Source organism: Patiria miniata, unplaced genomic scaffold, assembly GCF_015706575.1.
Source record: "Patiria miniata isolate m_02_andy unplaced genomic scaffold, ASM1570657v1 HiC_scaffold_27, whole genome shotgun sequence".
NCBI classification, from domain to species: domain Eukaryota; kingdom Metazoa; phylum Echinodermata; class Asteroidea; order Valvatida; family Asterinidae; genus Patiria; species Patiria miniata.
The window spans coordinates 1938714-1965188 of NW_024037066.1; the positions used below are offsets into that span (position 1 = coordinate 1938714).

General features: G+C 37.9%; 1 protein-coding gene across 1 annotated transcript in view; it reads left to right on the forward strand.

Annotated features, from left to right (window-relative positions):
* The window catches only part of LOC119734557, a 78669-nt gene that overhangs the window by 39971 nt on the left and 12223 nt on the right, over window positions 1-26475 (forward strand). The window contains exon 2 of the mRNA XM_038208091.1: window positions 25263-26267. Coding sequence (XP_038064019.1) covers window positions 25263-26267 — 1005 coding nt within the window. The remainder of the gene's footprint in view (window positions 1-25262; window positions 26268-26475) is intronic.

Sequence of the window (26475 nt, forward strand, 5' to 3'; positions counted from 1 at the left end):
TTTGATTTTTGGGTGAAAAACTGACTTTTTCGATGATGCCGGCTATGGAAAACGTTGAAGTTTTGGGGGCATTTTGTAAAAAATCAAAAAGTTGTCTTTTCTCACTGGATACTGAATGTAATGAGTTGAACTCTTCAGAAATTCAATTCTGGCCTCTAGGCACCTCGTGTGAACTTTTGAGCAATTTTCGTCAACTTTGATTTTTGGGTGAAAAACTGACTTTTTCGATGATGCCGGCTATGGAAAACGTTGAAGTTTTGGGGGCATTTTGTAAAAAATCAAAAAGTTGTCTTTTCTCACTGGATACTGAATGTAATGAGTTGAACTCTTCAGGAATTCAACTCTGGCCTCTAGGCACCTCGTGTGAACTTTTGAGCAATTTGTCACTTTGATTTTTGGGTGAAAAACTGACTTTTTCGATGATGCCGGCTATGGAAAACGTTGAAGTTTTGGGGCATTTTGTAAAAAATCAAAGTTGTCTTTTCTCACTGGATACTGAATGTAATGAGTTGAACTCTTCAGAAAATTCAATTCTGGCCTCTAGGCACCTCGTGTGAACTTTTGAGCAATTTTCGTCAACTTTGATTTTTGGGTGAAAAACTGACTTTTTCGATGATGCCGGCTATGGAAAACGTTGAAGTTTTGGGGCATTTTGTAAAAAATCAAAAAGTTGTCTTTTCTCACTGGATACTGAATGTAATGAGTTGAACTCTTCAGAAAATTCAATTCTGGCCTCTAGGCACCTCGTGTGAACTTTTGAGCAATTTTCGTCAACTTTGATTTTTGGGTGAAAAACTGACTTTTTCGATGATGCCGGCTATGGAAAACGTTGAAGTTTGGGGGCATTTTGTAAAAAATGAAAAAGTTGTCTTTTCTCACTGGATACTGAATGTAATGAGTTGAACTCTTCAGGGAATTCAATTCTGGCCTCTAGGCACCTCGTGTGAACTTTTGAGCAATTTGTCACTTTGATTTTTGGGTGAAAAACTGACTTTTTCGATGATGCCGGCTATGGAAAACGTTGAAGTTTTGGGGCATTTTGTAAAAAATCAAAAAGTTGTCTTTTCTCACTGGATACTGAATGTAATGAGTTGAACTCTTCAGGGAATTCAATTCTGGCCTCTAGGCACCTCGTGTGAACTTTTGAGCAATTTACGTCAACTTTGATTTTTGGGTGAAAAACTGACTTTTTCGATGATGCCGGCTATGGAAAACGTTGAAGTTTTGGGGGCATTTTGTAAAAAATCAAAAAGTTGTCTTTTCTCACTGGATACTGAATGTAATGAGTTGAACTCTTCAGAAATTCAATTCTGGCCTCTAGGCACCTCGTGTGAACTTTTGAGCAATTTTCGTCAACTTTGATTTTTGGGTGAAAAACTGACTTTTTCGATGATGCCGGCTATGGAAAACGTTGAAGTTTTGGGGCATTTTGTAAAAAATCAAAAAGTTGTCTTTTCTCACTGGATACTGAATGTAATGAGTTGAACTCTTCAGAAAATTCAATTCTGGCCTCTAGGCACCTCGTGTGAACTTTTGAGCAATTTTCGTCAACTTTGATTTTTGGGTGAAAAACTGACTTTTTCGATGATGCCGGCTATGGAAAACGTTGAAGTTTTGGGGCATTTTGTAAAAAATCAAAAAGTTGTCTTTTCTCACTGGATACTGAATGTAATGAGTTGAACTCTTCAGGGAATTCAATTCTGGCCTCTAGGCACCTCGTGTGAACTTTTGAGCAATTTCGTCAACTTTGATTTTTGGGTGAAAAACTGACTTTTTCGATGATGCCGGCTATGGAAAACGTTGAAGTTTTGGGGGCATTTTGTAAAAAATCAAAAAGTTGTCTTTTCTCACTGGATACTGAATGTAATGAGTTGAACTCTTCAGAAAATTCAATTCTGGCCTCTAGGCACCTCGTGTGAACTTTTGAGCAATTTTCGTCAACTTTGATTTTTGGGTGAAAAACTGACTTTTTCGATGATGCCGGCTATGGAAAACGTTGAAGTTTTGGGGCATTTTGTAAAAAATCAAAAAGTTGTCTTTTCTCACTGGATACTGAATGTAATGAGTTGAACTCTTCAGAAATTCAATTCTGGCCTCTAGGCACCTCGTGTGAACTTTTGAGCAATTTTCGTCAACTTTGATTTTTGGGTGAAAAACTGACTTTTTCGATGATGCCGGCTATGGAAAACGTTGAAGTTTTGGGGCATTTTGTAAAAATCAAAAAGTTGTCTTTTCTCACTGGATACTGAATGTAATGAGTTGAACTCTTCAGGAATTCAATTCTGGCCTCTAGGCACCTCGTGTGAACTTTTGAGCAAATTTCGTCAACTTTTTTTTTTGGGTGAAAAACTGACTTTTTCGATGATGCCGGCTATGGAAAACGTTGAAGTTTTGGGGCATTTTGTAAAAAATCAAAAAGTTGTCTTTTCTCACTGGATACTGAATGTAATGAGTTGAACTCTTCAGAAATTCAATCTGGCCTCTAGGCACCTCGTGTGAACTTTTGAGCAATTTTCGTCAACTTTGATTTTTGGGTGAAAAACTGACTTTTTCGATGATGCCGGCTATGGAAAACGTTGAAGTTTTTGGGGCATTTTGTAAAAAATCAAAAAGTTGTCTTTTCTCACTGGATACTGAATGTAATGAGTTGAACTCTTCAGAAAATTCAATTCTGGCCTCTAGGCACCTCGTGTGAACTTTTGAGCAATTTTCGTCAACTTTGATTTTTGGGTGAAAAACTGACTTTTTCGATGATGCCGGCTATGGAAAACGTTGAAGTTTTGGGGCATTTTGTAAAAAATCAAAAAGTTGTCTTTTCTCACTGGATACTGAATGTAATGAGTTGAACTCTTCAGGGAATTCCTCTAGGCTGTGCGCTCTAGGCACCTCGTGTGAACTTTTGAGCAATTTCGTCAACTTTGATTTTTGGGTGAAAAACTGACTTTTTCGATGATGCCGGCTATGGAAAACGTTGAAGTTTTGGGGGCATTTTGTAAAAAATCAAAAGTTGTCTTTTCTCACTGGATACTGAATGTAATGAGTTGAACTCTTCAGGAATTCAATCTGGCCTCTAGGCACCTCGTGTGAACTTTTGAGCAATTTTCGTCAACTTTGATTTTTGGGTGAAAAACTGACTTTTTCGATGATGCCGGCTATGGAAAACGTTGAAGTTTTGGGGCATTTTGTAAAAAATCAAAAAGTTGTCTTTTCTCACTGGATACTGAATGTAATGAGTTGAACTCTTCAGAAAATTCAATTCTGGCCTCTAGGCACCTCGTGTGAACTTTTGAGCAATTTTCGTCAACTTTGATTTTTGGGTGAAAAACTGACTTTTTCGATGATGCCGGCTATGGAAAACGTTGAAGTTTTGGGGCATTTTGTAAAAAATCAAAAAGTTGTCTTTTCTCACTGGATACTGAATGTAATGAGTTGAACTCTTCAAAATTCAATTCTGGCCTCTAGGCACCTCGTGTGAACTTTTGAGCAATTTTCGTCAACTTTGATTTTTGGGTGAAAAACTGACTTTTTTCGATGATGCCGGCTATGGAAAACGTTGAAGTTTTGGGGGCATTTTGTAAAAAATCAAAAAGTTGTCTTTTCTCACTGGATACTGAATGTAATGAGTTGAACTCTTCAGGGAATTCAATTCTGGCCTCTAGGCACCTCGTGTGAACTTTTGAGCAATTTCGTCAACTTTGATTTTTGGTGAAAAACTGACTTTTTCGATGATGCCGGCTATGGAAAACGTTGAAGTTTTGGGGGCATTTTGTAAAAAATCAAAAAGTTGTCTTTTCTCACTGGATACTGAATGTAATGAGTTGAACTCTTCTTCAGGAAATTCAATTCTGGCCTCTAGGCACCTCGTGTGAACTTTTGAGCAATTTTCGTCAACTTTGATTTTTGGGTGAAAAACTGACTTTTTCGATGATGCCGGCTATGGAAAACGTTGAAGTTTTGGGGCATTTTGTAAAAAATCAAAAAGTTGTCTTTTCTCACTGGATACTGAATGTAATGAGTTGAACTCTTCAGAAAATTCAATTCTGGCCTCTAGGCACCTCGTGTGAACTTTTGAGCAATTTTCGTCAACTTTGATTTTTGGGTGAAAAACTGACTTTTTCGATGATGCCGGCTATGGAAAACGTTGAAGTTTTGGGGCATTTTGTAAAAAATCAAAAAGTTGTCTTTTCTCACTGGATACTGAATGTAATGAGTTGAACTCTTCAGAAAATTCAATTCTGGCCTCTAGGCACCTCGTGTGAACTTTTGAGCAATTTTCGTCAACTTTGATTTTTGGGTGAAAAACTGACTTTTTCGATGATGCCGGCTATGGAAAACGTTGAAGTTTTGGGGGCATTTTGTAAAAAATCAAAAAGTTGTCTTTTCTCACTGGATACTGAATGTAATGAGTTGAACTCTTCAGAAAATTCAATTCTGGCCTCTAGGCACCTCGTGTGAACTTTTGAGCAATTTTCGTCAACTTTGATTTTTGGGTGAAAAACTGACTTTTTCGATGATGCCGGCTATGGAAAACGTTGAAGTTTTGGGGGCATTTTGTAAAAAATCAAAAAGTTGTCTTTTCTCACTGGATACTGAATGTAATGAGTTGAACTCTTCAGAATTCAATTCTGGCCTCTAGGCACCTCGTGTGAACTTTTGAGCAATTTTCGTCAACTTTGATTTTTGGGTGAAAAACTGACTTTTTCGATGATGCCGGCTATGGAAAACGTTGAAGTTTTGGGGCATTTTGTAAAAAAAAAAAGTTGTCTTTTCTCACTGGATACTGAATGTAATGAGTTGAACTCTTCAGGGAATTCAATTCTGGCCTCTAGGCACCTCGTGTGAACTTTTGAGCAATTTTCGTCACTTTGATTTTTGGGTGAAAAACTGACTTTTTCGATGATGCCGGCTATGGAAAACGTTGAAGTTTTGGGGCATTTTGTAAAAAATCAAAAAGTTGTCTTTTCTCACTGGATACTGAATGTAATGAGTTGAACTCTTCAGGGATTCAATTCTGGCCTCTAGGCACCTCGTGTGAACTTTTGAGCAATTTTCGTCAACTTTGATTTTTGGTGAAAAACTGACTTTTTCGATGATGCCGGCTATGGAAAACGTTGAAGTTTTGGGGGCATTTTGTAAAAAATCAAAAAGTTGTCTTTTCTCACTGGATACTGAATGTAATGAGTTGAACTCTTCAGAAAATTCAATTCTGGCCTCTAGGCACCTCGTGTGAACTTTTGAGCAATTTTCGTCAACTTTGATTTTTGGGTGAAAAACTGACTTTTTCGATGATGCCGGCTATGGAAAACGTTGAAGTTTTGGGGCATTTTGTAAAAAATCAAAAGTTGTCTTTTCTCACTGGATACTGAATGTAATGAGTTGAACTCTTCAGAAAATTCAATTCTGGCCTCTAGGCACCTCGTGTGAACTTTTGAGCAATTTTCGTCAACTTTGATTTTTGGGTGAAAAACTGACTTTTTCGATGATGCCGGCTATGGAAAACGTTGAAGTTTTGGGGGCATTTTGTAAAAAATCAAAAAGTTGTCTTTTCTCACTGGATACTGAATGTAATGAGTTGAACTCTTCAGAATTCAATTCTGGCCTCTAGGCACCTCGTGTGAACTTTTGAGCAATTCGTCAACTTTGATTTTTGGGTGAAAAACTGACTTTTTCGATGATGCCGGCTATGGAAAACGTTGAAGTTTTGGGGCATTTTGTAAAAAATCAAAAAGTTGTCTTTTCTCACTGGATACTGAATGTAATGAGTTGAACTCTTCAGAAAATTCAATTCTGGCCTCTAGGCACCTCGTGTGAACTTTTGAGCAATTTTCGTCAACTTTGATTTTTGGGTGAAAAACTGACTTTTTCGATGATGCCGGCTATGGAAAACGTTGAAGTTTTGGGGCATTTTGTAAAAAATCAAAAGTTGTCTTTTCTCACTGGATACTGAATGTAATGAGTTGAACTCTTCAGAAATTCAATTCTGGCCTCTAGGCACCTCGTGTGAACTTTTGAGCAATTTTCGTCAACTTTGATTTTTGGGTGAAAAACTGACTTTTTCGATGATGCCGGCTATGGAAAACGTTGAAGTTTTGGGGCATTTTGTAAAAAATCAAAAAGTTGTCTTTTCTCACTGGATACTGAATGTAATGAGTTGAACTCTTCAGAAAATTCAATCTGGCCTCTAGGCACCTCGTGTGAACTTTTGAGCAATTTTCGTCAACTTTGATTTTTGGGTGAAAAACTGACTTTTTCGATGATGCCGGCTATGGAAAACGTTGAAGTTTTGGGGGCATTTTGTAAAAAATCAAAAAGTTGTCTTTTCTCACTGGATACTGAATGTAATGAGTTGAACTCTTCAGAAATTCAATTCTGGCCTCTAGGCACCTCGTGTGAACTTTTGAGCAATTTTGTCAACTTTGATTTTTGGGTGAAAAACTGACTTTTTCGATGATGCCGGCTATGGAAAACGTTGAAGTTTTGGGGGCATTTTGTAAAAAATCAAAAAGTTGTCTTTTCTCACTGGATACTGAATGTAATGAGTTGAACTCTTCAGAAAATTCAATTCTGGCCTCTAGGCACCTCGTGTGAACTTTTGAGCAATTTTCGTCAACTTTGATTTTTGGGTGAAAAACTGACTTTTTCGATGATGCCGGCTATGGAAAACGTTGAAGTTTTGGGGGCATTTTGTAAAAAATCAAAAGTTGTCTTTTCTCACTGGATACTGAATGTAATGAGTTGAACTCTTCAGAAAATTCAATTCTGGCCTCTAGGCACCTCGTGTGAACTTTTGAGCAATTTTCGTCACTTTGATTTTTGGGGTGAAAAACTGACTTTTTCGATGATGCCGCTATGGAAAACGTTGAAGTTTGGGGGCATTTTGTAAAAAATCAAAAAGTTGTCTTTTCTCACTGGATACTGAATGTAATGAGTTGAACTCTTCAGGGGATTCAATTCTGGCCTCTAGGCACCTAGTGTGAATTTTTGAGCAATTTTCGTTAACTTTGATTTTTGGGTGAAAAACTGACTTTTTCGATGATGCCGGCTATGGAAAACGTTGAAGTTTTGGGGGCATTTTGTAAAAAATCAAAAAGTTGTCTTTTCTCACTGGATACTGAATGTAATGAGTTGAACTCTTCAGAAAATTCAATTCTGGCCTCTAGGCACCTCGTGTGAACTTTTGAGCAATTTCGTCAACTTTGATTTTTGGGTGAAAAACTGACTTTTTCGATGATGCCGGCTATGGAAAACGTTGAAGTTTTGGGGGCATTTTGTAAAAAATCAAAAAGTTGTCTTTTCTCACTGGATACTGAATGTAATGAGTTGAACTCTTCAGAAAATTCAATTCTGGCCTCTAGGCACCTCGTGTGAACTTTTGAGCAATTTTCGTCAACTTTGATTTTTGGGTGAAAAACTGACTTTTTCGATGATGCCGGCTATGGAAAACGTTGAAGTTTTGAGGGCATTTTGTAAAAAATCAAAAAGTTGTCTTTTCTCACTGGATACTGAATGTAATGAGTTGAACTCTTCAGGGAAATTCAATTCTGGCTTATAGGCACCTCGTGTGACTTTTGAGCAATTTTGGTCACTTTGATTTTTGGGTGAAAAACTGACTTTTTCGATGATGCCGGCTATGGAAAACGTTGAAGTTTTGGGGGCATTTTGTAAAAAATCAAAAAGTTGTCTTTTCTCACTGGATACTGAATGTAATGAGTTGAACTCTTCAGGGGATTCAATTCTGGCCTCTAGGCACCTCGTGTGAACTTTTGAGCAATTTACGTTAACTTTGATTTTTGGGTGAAAAACTGACTTTTTCGATGATGCCGGCTATGGAAAACGTTGAAGTTTTGGGGGCATTTTGTAAAAAATCAAAAGTTGTCTTTTCTCACTGGATACTGAATGTAATGAGTTGAACTCTTCAGAAAATTCAATTCTGGCCTCTAGGCACCTCGTGTGAACTTTTGAGCAATTTTCGTCAACTTTGATTTTTGGGTGAAAAACTGACTTTTTCGATGATGCCGGCTATGGAAAACGTTGAAGTTTTGGGGGCATTTTGTAAAAAATGAAAAAGTTGTCTTTTCTCACTGGATACTGAATGTAATGAGTTGAACTCTTCAGAAAATTCAATTCTGGCCTCTAGGCACCTCGTGTGAACTTTTGAGCAATTTTCGTCAACTTTGATTTTTGGGTGAAAAACTGACTTTTTCGATGATGCCGGCTATGGAAAAACGTTGAAGTTTTGGGGCATTTTGTAAAAAATCAAAAAGTTGTCTTTTCTCACTGGATACTGAATGTAATGAGTTGAACTCTTCAGAAAATTCAATTCTGGCCTCTAGGCACCTCGTGTGAACTTTTGAGCAATTTCGTCAACTTTGATTTTTGGGTGAAAAACTGACTTTTTCGATGATGCCGGCTATGGAAAACGTTGAAGTTTTGGGGCATTTTGTAAAAAATCAAAAAGTTGTCTTTTCTCACTGGATACTGAATGTAATGAGTTGAACTCTTCAGAAAATTCAATTCTGGCCTCTAGGCACCTCGTGTGAACTTTTGAGCAATTTTGTCAACTTTGATTTTTGGGTGAAAAACTGACTTTTTCGATGATGCCGGCTATGGAAAACGTTGAAGTTTTGGGGACATTTGTAAAAAATCAAAAAGTTGTCTTTTCTCACTGGATACTGAATGTAATGAGTTGAACTCTTCAGAAAATTCAATTCTGGCCTCTAGGCACCTCTGTGTGAACTTTTGAGCAATTTTCGTCAACTTTGATTTTTGGGTGAAAAACTGACTTTTTCGATGATGCCGGCTATGGAAAACGTTGAAGTTTTGGGGGCATTTTGTAAAAAATCAAAAAGTTGTCTTTTCTCACTGGATACTGAATGTAATGAGTTGAACTCATCAGGGATTCAACTCTGGCCTCTAGGCACCTCGTGTGAACTTTTGAGCAATTTACGTCAACTTTGATTTTTGGGTGAAAAACTGACTTTTTCGATGATGCCGGCTATGGAAAACGTTGAAGTTTTGGGGCATTTTGTAAAAAATCAAAAAGTTGTCTTTTCTCACTGGATACTGAATGTAATGAGTTGAACTCTTCAGAAAATTCAATTCTGGCCTCTAGGCACCTCGTGTGAACTTTTGAGCAATTTCGTCAACTTTGATTTTTGGGTGAAAAACTGACTTTTTCGATGATGCCGGCTATGGAAAACGTTGAAGTTTTGAGGGCATTTTGTAAAAAATCAAAAAGTTGTCTTTTCTCACTGGATACTGAATGTAATGAGTTGAACTCCTCAGGGAATTCAACTCTGGCCTCTAGGCACCTCGTGTGATCTTTTGAGCAAATTGTTCACCTTTCATTTTTGGGTGAAAAACTGACTTTTTCGATGATGCCGGCTATGGAAAACGTTGAAGTTTTGGGGGCATTTTGTAAAAAATCAAAAAAGTTGTCTTTTCTCACTGGATACTGAATGTAATGAGTTGAACTCTTCAGGGATTCAACTCTGGCCTCTAGGCACCTCGTGTGAACTTTTGAGCAATTTACGTTAACTTTGATTTTTGGGTGAAAAACTGACTTTTTCGATGATGCCGGCTATGGAAAACGTTGAAGTTTTGGGGGCATTTTGTAAAAAATCAAAAAGTTGTCTTTTCTCACTGGATACTGAATGTAATGAGTTGAACTCTTCAGAAAATTCAATTCTGGCCTCTAGGCACCTCGTGTGAACTTTTGAGCAATTTTCGTCACTTTGATTTTTGGGTGAAAAACTGACTTTTTCGATGATGCCGGCTATGGAAAACGTTGAAGTTTTGGGGGCATTTGTAAAAAATGAAAAAGTTGTCTTTTCTCACTGGATACTGAATGTAATGAGTTGAACTCTTCAGAAAATTCAATTCTGGCTCCACCTAGGCATTCCTCGTGTGAATTTGAGCAATTTCGTCAACTTTGATTTTTGGGTGAAAAACTGACTTTTTCGATGATGCCGGCTATGGAAAACGTTGAAGTTTGGGGGCATTTTGTAAAAAATCAAAAAGTTGTCTTTTCTCACTGGATACTGAATGTAATGAGTTGAACTCTTCAGAAAATTCAATTCTGGCCTCTAGGCACCTCGTGTGAACTTTTGAGCAATTTCGTCAACTTTGATTTTTGGGTGAAAAACTGACTTTTTCGATGATGCCGGCTATGGAAAACGTTGAAGTTTTGGGGGCATTTTGTAAAAAATCAAAAAGTTGTCTTTTCTCACTGGATACTGAATGTAATGAGTTGAACTCTTCAGAAAATTCAATTCTGGCCTCTAGGCACCTCGTGTGAACTTTTGAGCAATTTTCGTCAACTTTGATTTTTGGGTGAAAAACTGACTTTTTCGATGATGCCGGCTATGGAAAACGTTGAAGTTTTGGGGGACATTTTGTAAAAAATCAAAAAGTTGTCTTTTCTCACTGGATACTGAATGTAATGAGTTGAACTCTTCAGAAAATTCAATTCTGGCCTCTAGGCACCTGTGTGAACTTTTGAGCAAGTTTGGTCACTTTGATTTTTGGGTGAAAAACTGACTTTTTCGATGATGCCGGCTATGGAAAACGTTGAAGTTTTGGGGCATTTTGTAAAAAATCAAAAAGTTGTCTTTTCTCACTGGATACTGAATGTAATGAGTTGAACTCTTCAGAAAATTCAATTCTGGCCTCTAGGCACCTCGTGTGAACTTTTGAGCAATTTACGTCAACTTTGATTTTTGGGTGAAAAACTGACTTTTTCGATGATGCCGGCTATGGAAAACGTTGAAGTTTTGGGGGCATTTTGTAAAAAATCAAAAAGTTGTCTTTTCTCACTGGATACTGAATGTAATGAGTTGAACTCTTCAGAAAATTCAATTCTGGCCTCTAGGCACCTCGTGTGAACTTTTGAGCAATTTTCGTCAACTTTGATTTTTGGGTGAAAAACTGATTTTTTCGATGATGCCGGCTATGGAAAACGTTGAAGTTTTGGGGGCATTTTGTAAAAAATCAAAAAGTTGTCTTTTCTCACTGGATACTGAATGTAATGAGTTGAACTCTTCAGAAAATTCAATTCTGGCCTCTAGGCACCTCGTGTGAACTTTTGAGCAATTTTCGTCAACTTTGATTTTTGGGTGAAAAACTGACTTTTTCGATGATGCCGGCTATGGAAAACGTTGAAGTTTTGGGGTTTTGTAAAAAATGAAAAAGTTGTCTTTTCTCACTGGATACTGAATGTAATGAGTTGAACTCAGGGAATTCAACTCTGGCTTATAGGCACCTCGTGTGAACTTTTGAGCAATCAAATTTGGTCACTTTGATTTTGGGTGAAAAACTGACTTTTTCGATGATGCCGGCTATGGAAAACGTTGAAGTTTTGGGGCATTTTGTAAAAAATGAAAAAGTTGTCTTTTCTCACACTGATACTGAATGTAATGAGTTGAACTCTTCAGAAAATTCAATTCTGGCCTCTAGGCACCTCGTGTGAACTTTTGAGCAATTTCGTCAACTTTGATTTTGGGTGAAAAACTGACTTTTTCGATGATGCCGGCTATGGAAAACGTTGAAGTTTTGGGGCATTTTGTAAAAAATCAAAAAGTTGTCTTTTCTCACTGGATACTGAATGTAATGAGTTGAACTCTTCAGAAAATTCAATTCTGGCCTCTAGGCACCTCGTGTGAACTTTTGAGCAATTTCGTCAACTTTGATTTTGGGTGAAAAACTGACTTTTTCGATGATGCCGGCTATGGAAAACGTTGAAGTTTTGGGGGCATTTTGTAAAAAATCAAAAAGTTGTCTTTTCTCACTGGATACTGAATGTAATGAGTTGAACTCTTCAGAAAATTCAATTCTGGCCTCTAGGCACCTCGTGTGAACTTTTGAGCAATTTTCGTCAACTTTGATTTTTGGGTGAAAAACTGACTTTTTCGATGATGCCGGCTATGGAAAACGTTGAAGTTTTGGGGACATTTTGTAAAAAATCAAAAAGTTGTCTTTTCTCACACTGGATACTGAATGTAATGAGTTGAACTCTTCAGAAAATTCAATTCTGGCCTCTAGGCACCTTGTGTGAACTTTTGAGCAAGTTTGGTCACTTTCGATTTTTGGGTGAAAAACTGACTTTTTCGATGATGCCGGCTATGGAAAACGTTGAAGTTTGGGGGCATTTTGTAAAAAATCAAAAAGTTGTCTTTTCTCACTGGATACTGAATGTAATGAGTTGAACTCTTCAGAAATTCAACTCTGGCCTCTAGGCACCTCGTGTGAACTTTTGAGCAATTTATTTCGTTAACTTTGATTTTTGGGTGAAAAACTGACTTTTTTCGATGATGCCGCTATGGAAAACGTTGAAGTTTTGGGGGATTTTGTAAAAAATCAAAAAGTTGTCTTTTCTCACTGGATACTGAATGTAATGAGTTGAACTCTTCAGAAAATTCAATTCTGGCCTCTAGGCACCTCGTGTGAACTTTTGAGCAATTTTCGTCAACTTTGATTTTTGGGTGAAAAACTGATTTTTTCGATGATGCCGGCTATGGAAAACGTTGAAGTTTTGGGGGCATTTTGTAAAAAATCAAAAAGTTGTCTTTTCTCACTGGATACTGAATGTAATGAGTTGAACTCTTCAGAAAATTCAATTCTGGCCTCTAGGCACCTCGTGTGAACTTTTGAGCAATTTTCGTCAACTTTGATTTTTGGGTGAAAAACTGACTTTTTCGATGATGCCGGCTATGGAAAACGTTGAAGTTTTGAGGGTATTTTGTAAAAAATGAAAAAGTTGTCTTTTCTCACTGGATACTGAATGTAATGAGTTGAACTCCTCAGGAATTCAACTCTGGCTTATAGGCACCTCGTGTGATCTTTTGAGCAAATTTGGTCACTTTCGATTTTTGGGTCAAAAACTGACTTTTTCGATGATGCCGGCTATGGAAAACGTTGAAGTTTTGGGGGCATTTTGTAAAAAATCAAAAAGTTGTCTTTTCTCACTGGATACTGAATGTAATGAGTTGAACTCTTCAGGGGATTCAACTCTGGCCTCTAGGCACCTAGTGTGAACTTTTGATCAATTTACGTTAACTTTGATTTTTGGGTGAAAAACTGACTTTTTCGATGATGCCGGCTATGGAAAACTTTGAAGTTTTGGGGGCATTTTGTAAAAAATCAAAAAGTTGTCTTTTCTCACTGGATACTGAATGTAATGAGTTGAACTCTTCAGAAAATTCAATTCTGGCCTCTAGGCACCTGTGTGAACTTTTGAGCAATTTTCGTCAACTTTGATTTTGGGTGAAAAACTGACTTTTTCGATGATGCCGGCTATGGAAAACGTTGAAGTTTTGGGGGCATTTTGTAAAAAATCAAAAAGTTGTCTTTTCTCACTGTTTTCTGAATGTAATGAGTTGAACTCTTCAGAAAATTCAATTCTGGCCTCTAGGCACCTCGTGTGAACTTTTGAGCAATTTTCGTCAACTTTGATTTTTGGGTGAAAAACTGATTTTTTCGATGATGCCGGCTATGGAAAACGTTGAAGTTTTGGGGGCATTTTGTAAAAAATCAAAAAGTTGTCTTTTCTCACTGGATACTGAATGTAATGAGTTGAACTCTTCAGAAAATTCAATTCTGGCCTCTAGGCACCTCGTGTGAACTTTGAGCAATATTCGTCAACTTTGATTTTTGGGTGAAAAACTGACTTTTTCGATGATGCCGGCTATGGAAAACATTGAAGTTTTGGGGGCATTTTGTAAAAAATCAAAAAGTTGTCTTTTCTCACTGGATACTGAATGTAATGAGTTGAACTCTTCAGAAAATTCAATTCTGGCCTCTAGGCACCTCGTGTGAACTTTTGAGCAATTTTCGTCAACTTTGATTTTTGGGTGAAAAACTGACTTTTTCGATGATGCCGGCTATGGAAAACGTTGAAGTTTTGCGGACATTTTGTAAAAAATCAAAAAGTTGTCTTTTCTCACTGGATACTGAATGTAATGAGTTGAACTCTTCAGAAAATTCAATTCTGGCCTCTAGGCACCTTGTGTGAACTTTTGAGCAATTTTCGTCAACTTTGATTTTGGGGTGAAAACTGACTTTTTCGATGATGCCGGCTATGGAAAACGTTGAAGTTTTGGGGGCATTTTGTAAAAAATCAAAATGTTGTCTTTTCTCACTGGATACTGATTGTAATGAGTTGAACTCTTCAGAAAATTCAATTCTGGCCTCTAGGCACCTCGTGTGAACTTTTGAGCAATTTTCGTCAACTTTGATTTTTGGTGGAAAACTGACTTTTTCGATGATGCCGGCTATGGAAAACGTTGAAGTTTTGAGGGCATTTTGTAAAAAATGAAAAAGTTGTCTTTTCTCACTGGATACTGAATGTAATGAGTTGAACTCTTCAGGGAATTCAACTCTGGCCTATAGGCACCTCGTGTGATCTTTTGAGCAATTTGGTCACTTTCGATTTTTGGGTGAAAAACTGACTTTTTCGAAGATGCCGGCTATGGAAAACGTTGAAGTTTTTGGGGCATTTTGTAAAAAATCAAAAAGTTGTCTTTTCTCACTGGATACTGAATGTAATGAGTTGAACTCTTCAGAAAATTCAATTCTGGCCTCTAGGCACCTCGTGTGAACTTTTAGGCAATTTTCGTCAACTTTGATTTTGGGTGAAAAACTGTCTTTTTCGATGATGCCGGCTATGGAAAACGTTGAAGTTTTGGGGGCATTTTGTAAAAAATCAAAAAGTTGTCTTTTCTCACTGGATACTGAATGTAATGAGTTGAACTCTTCAGAAATTCAATTCTGGCCTCTAGGCACCTCGTGTGAACTTTTGAGCAATTTTCGTCAACTTTGATTTTTGGGTGAAAAACTGACTTTTTCGATGATGCCGGCTATGGAAAACGTTGAAGTTTTGAGGGTATTTTGTAAAAAATGAAAAAGTTGTCTTTTCTCACTGGATACTGAATGTAATGAGTTGAACTCCTCAGGGAATTCAACTCTGGCTTATAGGCACCTGTGTGATCTTTGAGCAAATTGGTCACTTTCGATTTTTGGGTGAAAAACTGACTTTTTCGATGATGCCGGCTATGGAAAACGTTGAAGTTTTGGGGGCATTTTGTAAAAAATCAAAAAGTTGTCTTTTCTCACTGGATACTGAATGTAATGAGTTGAACTCTTCAGGGGATTCAACTCTGGCCTCTAGGCACCTAGTGAACTTTTGAGCAATTTTCGTCAACTTTGATTTTTGGGTGAAAAACTGACTTTTTCGATGATGCCGGCTATGGAAAACTTTGAAGTTTTGGGGGCATTTTGTAAAAAATCAAAAAGTTGTCTTTTCTCACTGGATACTGAATGTAATGAGTTGAACTCTTCAGAAAATTCAATTCTGGCCTCTAGGCACCTTGTGAACTTTTGAGCAATTTTCGTCAACTTTGATTTTTGGGTGAAAAACTGACTTTTTCGATGATGCCGGCTATGGAAAACGTTGAAGTTTTGGGGGCATTTTGTAAAAAATGAAAAAGTTGTCTTTTCTCACTGGATACTGAATGTAATGAGTTGAACTCTTCAGAAAATTCAATTCTGGCCTCTAGGCACCTCGTGTGAACTTTTGAGCAATTTCGTCAACTTTGATTTTTGGGTGAAAAACTGATTTTTTCGATGATGCCGGCTATGGAAAACGTTGAAGTTTTGGGGGCATTTTGTAAAAAATCAAAAAGTTGTTTTCTCACTGGATACTGAATGTAATGAGTTGAACTCTTCAGAAAATTCAATTCTGGCCTCTAGGCACCTCGTGTGAACTTTTGAGCAATTTTCGTCAACTTTGATTTTTGGTGAAAAACTGACTTTTTCGATGATGCCGGCTATGGAAAACGTTGAAGTTTTGGGGCATTTTGTAAAAAATCAAAAAGTTGTCTTTTCTCACTGGATACTGAATGTAATGAGTTGAACTCTTCAGAAAATTCAATTCTGGCCTCTAGGCACCTCGTGTGAACTTTTGAGCAATTTTCGTCAACTTTGATTTTTGGGTGAAAAAACTGTTTTTCGATGATGCCGGCTATGGAAAACGTTGAAGTTTTGGGGCATTTTGTAAAAAATCAAAAAGTTGTCTTTTCTCACTGGATACTGAATGTAATGAGTTGAACTCTTCAGAAAATTCAATTCTGGCCTCTAGGCACCTGTGTGAACTTTTGAGCAATTTTCGTCAACTTTGATTTTTGGGTGGAAAACTGACTTTTTCGATGATGCCGGCTATGGAAAACGTTGAAGTTTTGGGGGCATTTTGTAAAAAATCAAAAAGTTGTCTCTTTCTCACTGGATACTGAATGTAATGAGTTGAACTCTTCAGAAAATTCAATTCTGGCCTCTAGGCACCTCGTGTGAACTTTTGAGCAATTTTCGTCAACTTTGATTTTTGGGTGGAAAACTGACTTTTTCGATGATGCCGGCTATGGAAAACGTTGAAGTTTTGAGGGCATTTTGTAAAAAATGAAAAAGTTGTCTTTTCTCACTGGATACTGAATGTAATGAGTTGAACTCTTCAGGAATTCAACTCTGGCCTATAGGCACCTCGTGTGAACTTTTGAGCAAATTTCGTCACTTTCGATTTTTGGGTGAAAAACTGACTTTTTCGATGATGCCGGCTATGGAAAACGTTGAAGTTTTGGGGCATTTTGTAAAAAATCAAAAAGTTGTCTTTTCTCACTGGATACTGAATGTAATGAGTTGAACTCTTCAGAAAATTCAATTCTGGCCTCTAGGCACCTCGTGTGAACTTTTAGGCAATTTTCGTCAACTTTGATTTTTGGGTGAAAAACTGTCTTTTTCGATGATGCCGGCTATGGAAAACGTTGAAGTTTTGGGGGCATTTTGTAAAAAATCAAAAAGTTGTCTTTTCTCACTGGATACTGAATGTAATGAGTTGAACTCTTCAGAAAATTCAATTCTGGCCTCTAGGCACCTCGTGTGAACTTTTGAGCAATTTTCGTCAACTTTGATTTTTGGGTGAAAAACTGACTTTTTCGATGATGCCGGCTATGGAAAACGTTGAAGTTTTGAGGGTATTTTGTAAAAAATGAAAAAGTTGTCTTTTCTCACTGGATACTGAATGTAATGAGTTGAACTCCTCAGGGAATTCAACTCTGGCCTATAGGCACCTCGTGTGTTGTGATCTTTTGAGCAAATTTGGTCACTTTCGATTTTTGGGTGAAAAACTGACTTTTTCGATGATGCCGGCTATGGAAAACGTTGAAGTTTTGGGGGCATTTTGTAAAAAATCAAAAAGTTGTCTTTTCTCACTGGATTCTGAATGTAATGAGTTGAACTCTTCAGGGGATTCAACTCTGGCCTCTAGGCACCTAGTGTGAACTTTTGATCAATTTACGTTAACTTTGATTTTTGGGTGAAAAACTGACTTTTTCGATGATGCCGGCTATGGAAAACGTTGAAGTTTTGGGGGCATTTTGTAAAAAATCAAAAAGTTGTCTTTTCTCACTGGATACTGAATGTAATGAGTTGAACTCTTCAGAAAATTCAATTCTGGCCTCTAGGCACCTTGTGTGAACTTTTGAGCAATTTTCGTCAACTTTGATTTTTGGGTGAAAAACTGATTTTTCGATGATGCCGGCTATGGAAAACGTTGAAGTTTTGGGGCATTTTGTAAAAAATCAAAAAGTTGTCTTTTCTCACTGGATACTGAATGTAATGAGTTGAACTCTTCAGAAAATTCAATTCTGGCCTCTAGGCACCTCGTGTGAACTTTTGAGCAATTTTCGTCAACTTTGATTTTTGGGTGAAAAACTGTCTTTTTCGATGATGCCGGCTATGGAAAACGTTGAAGTTTTGGGGGCATTTTGTAAAAAATGAAAAAGTTGTCTTTTCTCACTGGATACTGAATGTAATGAGTTGAACTCTTCAGAAAATTCAATTCTGGCCTCTAGGCACCTCGTGTGAACTTTTGAGCAAGTTTGGTCACTTTCGATTTTTGGGTGAAAAACTGACTTTTTCGATGATGCCGGCTATGGAAAACGTTTAAGTTTTGGGGCATTTTGTAAAAAAATCAAAAAGTTGTCTTTTCTCACTGGATACTGAATGTAATGAGTTGAACTCTTCAGAAAATTCAATTCTGGCCTCTAGGCACCTCGTGTGAACTTTTGAGCAATTTTCGTCAACTTTGATTTTTGGGTGGAAACTGACTTTTTCGATGATGCCGGCTATGGAAAACGTTGAAGTTTTGAGGGCATTTTGTAAAAAATGAAAAAGTTGTCTTTTCTCACTGGATACTGAATGTAATGAGTTGAACTCCTCAGGGAATTCAACTCTGGCTTATAGGCACCTCGTGTGATCTTTTGAGCAAATTTGGTCACTTTCGATTTTTGGGTGAAAAACTGACTTTTTCGATGATGCCGGCTATGGAAAACGTTGAAGTTTTGGGGGCATTTTGTAAAAAATCAAAAAGTTGTCTTTTCTCACTGGATACTGAATGTAATGAGTTGAACTCTTCAGAAAATTCAATTCTGGCCTCTAGGCACCTCGTGTGAACTTTTGAGCAATTTTCGTCAACTTTGATTTTTGGGTGAAAAACTGTCTTTTTCGATGATGCCGGCTATGGAAAACGTTGAAGTTTTGGGGGCATTTTGTAAAAAATCAAAAAGTTGTCTTTTCTCACTGGATACTGAATGTAATGAGTTGAACTCTTCAGAAAATTCAATTCTGGCCTCTAGGCACCTCGTGTGAACTTTTGAGCAAGTTTGGTCACTTTCGATTTTTGGGTGAAAAACTGACTTTTTCGATGATGCCGGCTATGGAAAACGTTGAAGTTTTGAGGGCATTTTGTAAAAAATCAAAAAGTTGTCTTTTCTCACTGGATACTGAATGTAATGAGTTGAACTCATCAGGGGATTCAACTCTGGCCTCTATGCACCTAGTGTGAACTTTTGAGCAATTTACGTTAACTTTGATTTTTGGGTGAAAAACTGACTTTTTCGATGATGCCGGCTATGGAAAACGTTGAAGTTTTGGGGGCATTTTGTAAAAAATCAAAAAGTTGTCTTTTCTCACTGGATACTGAATGTAATGAGTTGAACTCTTCAGAAAATTCAATTCTGGCCTCTAGGCACCTCGTGTGAACTTTTGAGCAATTTTCGTCAACTTTGATTTTTGGGTGAAAAACTGTCTTTTTCGATGATGCCGGCTATGGAAAACGTTGAAGTTTTGAGGGCATTTTGTAAAAAATCAAAAAGTTGTCTTTTCTCACTGGATACTGAATGTAATGAGTTGAACTCATCAGGGGATTCAACTCTGGCCTCTAGGCACCTAGTGTGAACTTTTGAGCAATTTACGTTAACTTTGATTTTTGGGTGAAAAACTGACTTTTTCGATGATGCCGGCTATGGAAAACGTTGAAGTTTTGGGGGCATTTTGTAAAAAATCAAAAAGTTGTCTTTTCTCACTGGATACTGAATGTAATGAGTTGAACTCTTCAGAAAATTCAATTCTGGCCTCTAGGCACCTCGTGTGAACTTTTGAGCAATTTTCGTCAACTTTGATTTTTGGGTGAAAAACTGTCTTTTTCGATGATGCCGGCTATGGAAAACGTTGAAGTTTTGAGGGCATTTTGTAAAAAATCAAAAAGTTGTCTTTTCTCACTGGATACTGAATGTAATGAGTTGAACTCTTCAGAAAATTCAATTCTGGCCTCTAGGCACCTTGTGTGAACTTTTGAGCAATATTCGTCAACTTTGATTTTTGGGTGAAAAACTGACTTTTTCGATGATGCCGGCTATGGAAAACGTTGAAGTTTTGGGGGCATTTTGTAAAAAATGAAAAAGTTGTCTTTTCTCACTGGATACTGAATGTAATGAGTTGAACTCTTCAGAAAATTCAATTCTGGCCTCTAGGCACCTCGTGTGAACTTTTGAGCAATTTTCGTCAACTTTGATTTTTGGGTGAAAAACTGACTTTTTCGATGATGCCGGCTATGGAAAACGTTGAAGTTTTGGGTGCATTTTGTAAAAAATCAAAAAGTTGTCTTTTCTCACTGGATACTGAATGTAATGAGTTGAACTCTTCAGAAAATTCAATTCTGGCCTCTAGGCTCCTCGTGTGAACTTTTAAGCAAATTTGGTTTAGTTTGATTTTTGGGTGAAAAAGTGACTTTTTCGATGATGCCGGCTATGGAAAACGTTGAAGTTTTGGGGGCATTTTGTAAAAAATGAAAAAGTTGTCTTTTCTCACTGGATACTGAATGTAATGAGTTGAACTCTTCAGAAAATTCAATTCTGGCCTCTAGGCACCTCGTGTGAACTTTTGAGCAATTTTCGTCAACTTTGATTTTTGGGTGAAAAACTGACTTTTTCGATGATGCCGGCTATGGAAAACGTTGAAGTTTTGAGGGTATTTTGTAAAAAATGAAAAAGTTGTCTTTTCTCACTGGATACTGAATGTAATGAGTTGAACTCCTCAGGGAATTCAACTCTGGCTTATAGGCACCTCGTGTGATCTTTTGAGCAAATTTGGTCACTTTCGATTTTTGGGTGAAAAACTGACTTTTTCGATGATGCCGGCTATGGAAAACGTTGAAGTTTTTGGGGCATTTTGTAAAAAATCAAAAAGTTGTCTTTTCTCACTGGATACTGAATGTAATGAGTTGAACTCTTCAGGGGATTCAACTCTTGCCTCTAGGCACCTAGTGTGAACTTTTGATCAATTTACGTTAACTTTGATTTTTGGGTGAAAAACTGACTTTTTCGATGATGCCGGCTATGGAAAACGTTGAAGTTTTGGGGGCATTTTGTAAAAAATCAAAAAGTTGTCTTTTCTCACTGGATACTGAATGTAATGAGTTGAACTCTTCAGAAAATTCAATTCTGGCCTCTAGGCACCTTGTGTGAACTTTTGAGCAATTTTCGTCAACTTTGATTTTTGGGTGAAAAACTGACTTTTTCGATGATGCCGGCTATGGAAAACGTTGAAGTTTTGGGGGCATTTTGTAAAAAATGAAAAGTTGTCTTTTCTCACTGTTTTCTGAATGTAATGAGTTGAACTCTTCAGAAAATTCAATTCTGGCCTCTAGGCACCTCGTGTGAACTTTTGAGCAATTTTCGTCAACTTTGATTTTTGGGTGAAAAACTGATTTTTTCGATGATGCCGGCTATGGAAAACGTTGAAGTTTTGGGGGCATTTTGTAAAAAATCAAAAAGTTGTCTTTTCTCACTGGATACTGAATGTAATGAGTTGAACTCTTCAGAAAATTCAATTCTGGCCTCTAGGCACCTCGTGTGAACTTTTGAGCAATATTCGTCAACTTTGATTTTTGGGTGAAAAACTGACTTTTTCGATGATGCCGGCTATGGAAAACATTGAAGTTTTGGGGGCATTTTGTAAAAAATCAAAAAGTTGTCTTTTCTCACTGGATACTGAATGTAATGAGTTGAACTCTTCAGAAAATTCAATTCTGGCCTCTAGGCACCTCGTGTGAACTTTTGATCAATTTTCGTCAACTTTGATTTTTGGGTGAAAAACTGTCTTTTTCGATGATGCCGGCTATGGAAAACGTTGAAGTTTTGGGGACATTTTGTAAAAAATCAAAAAGTTGTCTTTTCTCACTGGATACTGAATGTAATGAGTTGAACTCTTCAGAAAATTCAATTCTGGCCTCTAGGCACCTTGTGTGAACTTTTGAGCAATTTTCGTCAACTTTGATTTTTGGGTGAAAACTGACTTTTTCGATGATGCCGGCTATGGAAAACGTTGAAGTTTTGGGGGCATTCTGTAAAAAATCAAAATGTTGTCTTTTCTCACTGGATACTGATTGTAATGAGTTGAACTCTTCAGAAAATTCAATTCTGGCCTCTAGGCACCTCGTGTGAACTTTTGAGCAATTTTCGTCAACTTTGATTTTTGGGTGGAAAACTGACTTTTTCGATGATGCCGGCTATGGAAAACGTTGAAGTTTTGAGGGCATTTTGTAAAAAATCAAAAAGTTGTCTTTTCTCACTGGATACTGAATGTAATGAGTTGAACTCTTCAGAAAATTCAATTCTGGCCTCTAGGCACCTCGTGTGAACTTTTGAGCAATATTCGTCAACTTTGATTTTTGGGTGAAAAACTGACTTTTTCGATGATGCCGGCTATGGAAAACATTGAAGTTTTGGGGGCATTTTGTAAAAAATCAAAAAGTTGTCTTTTCTCACTGGATACTGAATGTAATGAGTTGAACTCTTCAGAAAATTCAATTCTGGCCTCTAGGCACCTCGTGTGAACTTTTGAGCAATTTTCGTCAACTTTGATTTTTGGGTGAAAAACTGTCTTTTTCGATGATGCCGGCTATGGAAAACGTTGAAGTTTTGGGGACATTTTGTAAAAAATCAAAAAGTTGTCTTTTCTCACTGGATACTGAATGTAATGAGTTGAACTCTTCAGAAAATTCAATTCTGGCCTCTAGGCACCTTGTGTGAACTTTTGAGCAATTTTCGTCAACTTTGACTTTTGGGTGGAAAACTGACTTTTTCGATGATGCCGGCTATGGAAAACGTTGAAGTTTTGGGGGCATTTTGTAAAAAATCAAAATGTTGTCTTTTCTCACTGGATACTGATTGTAATGAGTTGAACTCTTCAGAAAATTCAATTCTGGCCTCTAGGCACCTCGTGTGAACTTTTGAGCAATTTTCGTCAACTTTGATTTTTGGGTGGAAAACTGACTTTTTCGATGATGCCGGCTATGGAAAACGTTGAAGTTTTGAGGGCATTTTGTAAAAAATGAAAAAGTTGTCTTTTCTCACTGGATACTGAATGTAATGAGTTGAACTCTTCAGGGAATTCAACTCTGGCCTATAGGCACCTCGTGTGATCTTTTGAGCAAATTTGGTCACTTTCGATTTTTGGGTGAAAAACTGACTTTTTCGAAGATGCCGGCTATGGAAAACGTTGAAGTTTTTGGGGCATTTTGTAAAAAATCAAAAAGTTGTCTTTTCTCACTGGATACTGAATGTAATGAGTTGAACTCTTCAGAAAATTCAATTCTGGCCTCTAGGCACCTCGTGTGAACTTTTGAGCAATTTTCGTCAACTTTGATTTTTGGGTGAAAAACTGACTTTTTCGATGATGCCGGCTATGGAAAACGTTGAAGTTTTGGGGGCATTTTGTAAAAAAATCAAAAAGTTGTCTTTTCTCACTGGATACTGAATGTAATGAGTTGAACTCTTCAGAAAATTCAATTCTGGCCTCTAGGCTCCTCGTGTGAACTTTTGAGCAAATTTGGTCAAGTTGAATTTTTGGGTGAAAAACTGACTTTTTCAACGCGGCGCATGAATAAGATTCGAACAAGAATAGCGGTGTTGCAATTGAGCAATCTGAAGCAGTCCACTAGGTGATCGCTGCAGTGCTGCATTGCGCACTGCTATGATATCGGCAACGTTCACCTCACCATATTGTGACTGGTCGAAAGTTTTCCTTGTAAAGTCTGCATGCACGTATGCCGTGGCCAGCAAATATGCCGCCAAAAGGGAAAACAGCTCGCCCCCCAAAAAACACTGTCTTGTCATTTTGGGACAAAAAAAGCCCCTGATACTGAGAGAGAGACTGACTTGACTTCATCTGCGCCAGCAGATTTAACTGCAAGTGGTGGCACTGACATGGTGGAATATACAACAAAACAACAAAAACCTATTAAAACAGCAAATACCTATTGCTCTGTTGGGCTATGACTTTGTGTTCGGTAAAGCGGTGTTCGGTATAGTGACGTTCCAACTGTACTTAGGAAAACGTCAGGCCCCTAACTTTTATACAAATTTTATATTTTCTGTAATCGCTGGTGTTCAAACTTTCATGCCAATGTCTGAGCAATGTTGGGTAGTTCTGTTTTTTATAGTCTTTTGATTAGCTATAGAAATTTAACGATAGTGCAAAATATGCAAACATAAGTATGCAAGTGAAATTATGTGGGTAAATTTTTCATATTATTTTTTGTGGACATTTGTCAAGACAAGAAAGTTGCGCAAGTAGTTCGCTTTGCCTATGTATCAGTTACCAAGTGCTGTAAAAAAGAAAGTTGTGGAACCTACAACTTCAAGCCACAATCTGTTACAGTTAAACAAATTCACTGTTCTTAAATAATAGCAAGTATATTATTTCTATTAATTTTTGGCCTGTTAAAAATTGCCCATTCCTTGCTGCATGCAATTGTATTGTGATCGGCATAAAAGTGGATTTCTGCTGTAAAATTTAAGTTAAATTTTGTGACGCCAAAAAAAAAGCTTTGGCTTGTAATTGTAATTTTTAGTGCTCGTCTTCTAAAGACCCCAAAACTAAACATGTCTCGCTGCATGATTCAAGACTTGGATCAGTTCTCTTCTTCATGAGATGTGCTTGCTACCGTACCTGAATCGCATTGTCACTGTGTACCCATAGCACTGTGTTCTATTTAAAAAAAATCATGGCAAAGTTGACACTCATCCGCTCGTGAAGAACTGCTCAAGTGGTTTGTCCTCCTTTTCAAGGCCACCAAAGATGTTTTGAGCTTTCCAACATACATGTAACAGACCTTACCTTACTGACAGCAAGTGGGACCAATTTCATAGAGCTGCTTTTAAAAACACAAAATTTGCTTCAGCAAAAAATAAAGATTGCTTAATATAATCAGGTTACCGGCCAAAACACCATGTGATACATACATGTACATTGCTTGTGACTGGTATTTAGCTGTTGTTAACTTCAATTGCATGGAGTTTTGGTGGGTAACCTGATTAAATTAGCAAGGATTTTTTGTGATTAAGCAAATTTTGTGCTCAAGCAGCTCTATGAAATTGGCTCCAGAGGTTAGATGTAAAATTGATTTTTAAAAGTGGGAAAATTGTTCTGTATGTAGAAGAAATTTGAATATGGCATAAAAAAGTGTCCTGGATCGTGGGATCCAGCATACACGTTGGTAATATACTATTAGTTGATGGCTCAATCTGCTTCCTGTAGTTTTCATAGATAATTTTGCAAATTTTCTGCTAAAGGGTTCATAGTACAGTAAAAATGTTTCTCTAAGAGTTCCTTGAGGCTTTCTGGGTGCAAACTTGTAGGTAAAGTCATCGACGCAAAATAAATGCACTCTTCAATGTTAAAAAAATTAGTTTTGTACATAAACCTTTAAAACTTGCTTTGTTCATATATTGGCATGATTTGTTCAGATACTGGCATGATTTGTTTTCAGGTCAAAAAGGTTTTTGAGATATTTTAATGTTGTCTTTCAGCATGGCATAATTTAATGAATCAATCATTTGACTATTTATTCTTTTATTACTTCGCTGAGACAACAGAGGAGTCACAGTCAAGAGAGGCATGACACCAGACATGCAGGTGACCGGCTAGGGAGGACCAGGAGATCTCCAGACAGGCTAGGAGATCGTGACAGAGACCGAGACCGTCGCGATGATAGAGACAGGGATAGAGGGAGAGAGAGCTCCCGAGGCGAACGGCACACCTCCAGGGATAGGGACCGAAGAAGGTCTCTGAGTTACTCGCGAAACAATGACAGGAGAAGGAGTCACGGTTCACCACCCCGGAGAACTAGGAGCCGCAGCCGAGAGAGGCGTGATCGAGGCCGAAGAAGCCCATCAGGGGAGCGAAGAGACAGGAGGAGGTCCAGCGACAGGAAGAGTCTGCCATCCCAGAGTCGGCATGGAGACAGCCCCGATAGGAAAAGAAGACGCCCCGTCGAGGCCACTGGGAAGGTTGACTCAGCAGGGAGGAGCTCATCAAACTCGTCCAGCAGCCGACCCAACCAGGGAGTCAGGATGCCAGCCTGGTACCAACGCAAAAGGGATGCCATGTGGAACAAGAAGCCAACAACTGACAAACGGGATCATGAGAAACCCTCAGCGACTTCAGAGAAACCAAAGGAGCAGCAGCAAGAGGAAGAAAAGAAACCTGAAGAAACATCAACTCAGCCCGGTCCCTCGCAATCAATACCCTTATCAACTCGGCCCGGTCCCTCTCAACCAATACCCTTACTTGACATCATAATCCCTAGAAAGAGTGCTGTGGCCATGGCGACTACAGCACGGAGGCTTGCCCAACAATCTGCAGCAATGCAAAAGTTGGCAGATGCCAAAAAGTCGGCAGATGCCAAAAAGTCAGCAGATGCCAATGCAGCTAAGACCCCAAGTTCTGACCCTAAGGCCTCAGTGACCAGCAGCGGTGATAAGACCAAGAAGAAGAAAGAAGAGAAAAAATTGACAGAAGAAGAGGCCAGCAAGATTGCAGCAACTTTGAAGGCTACACCCCTCCTGCAGCAAATTGGAGAAAGCAGCATTCAGCATCAGGTAAGATCTCTCAGAAGGCATTTGTACACGCGGAATTATTGTTTGGTATATTTTGGTATTAAAAGTGCCATGACTGCATGTTTCCGTAATCTTTGAGGCACTTGTGTAACAATCATTTTCTTCTTTTCCTGATATCTCTGTTTTATGATTTCTTCTTTTCTGAATATATCACTATTGTTCAACTTGCAATACATGTATGTGCTGTAAA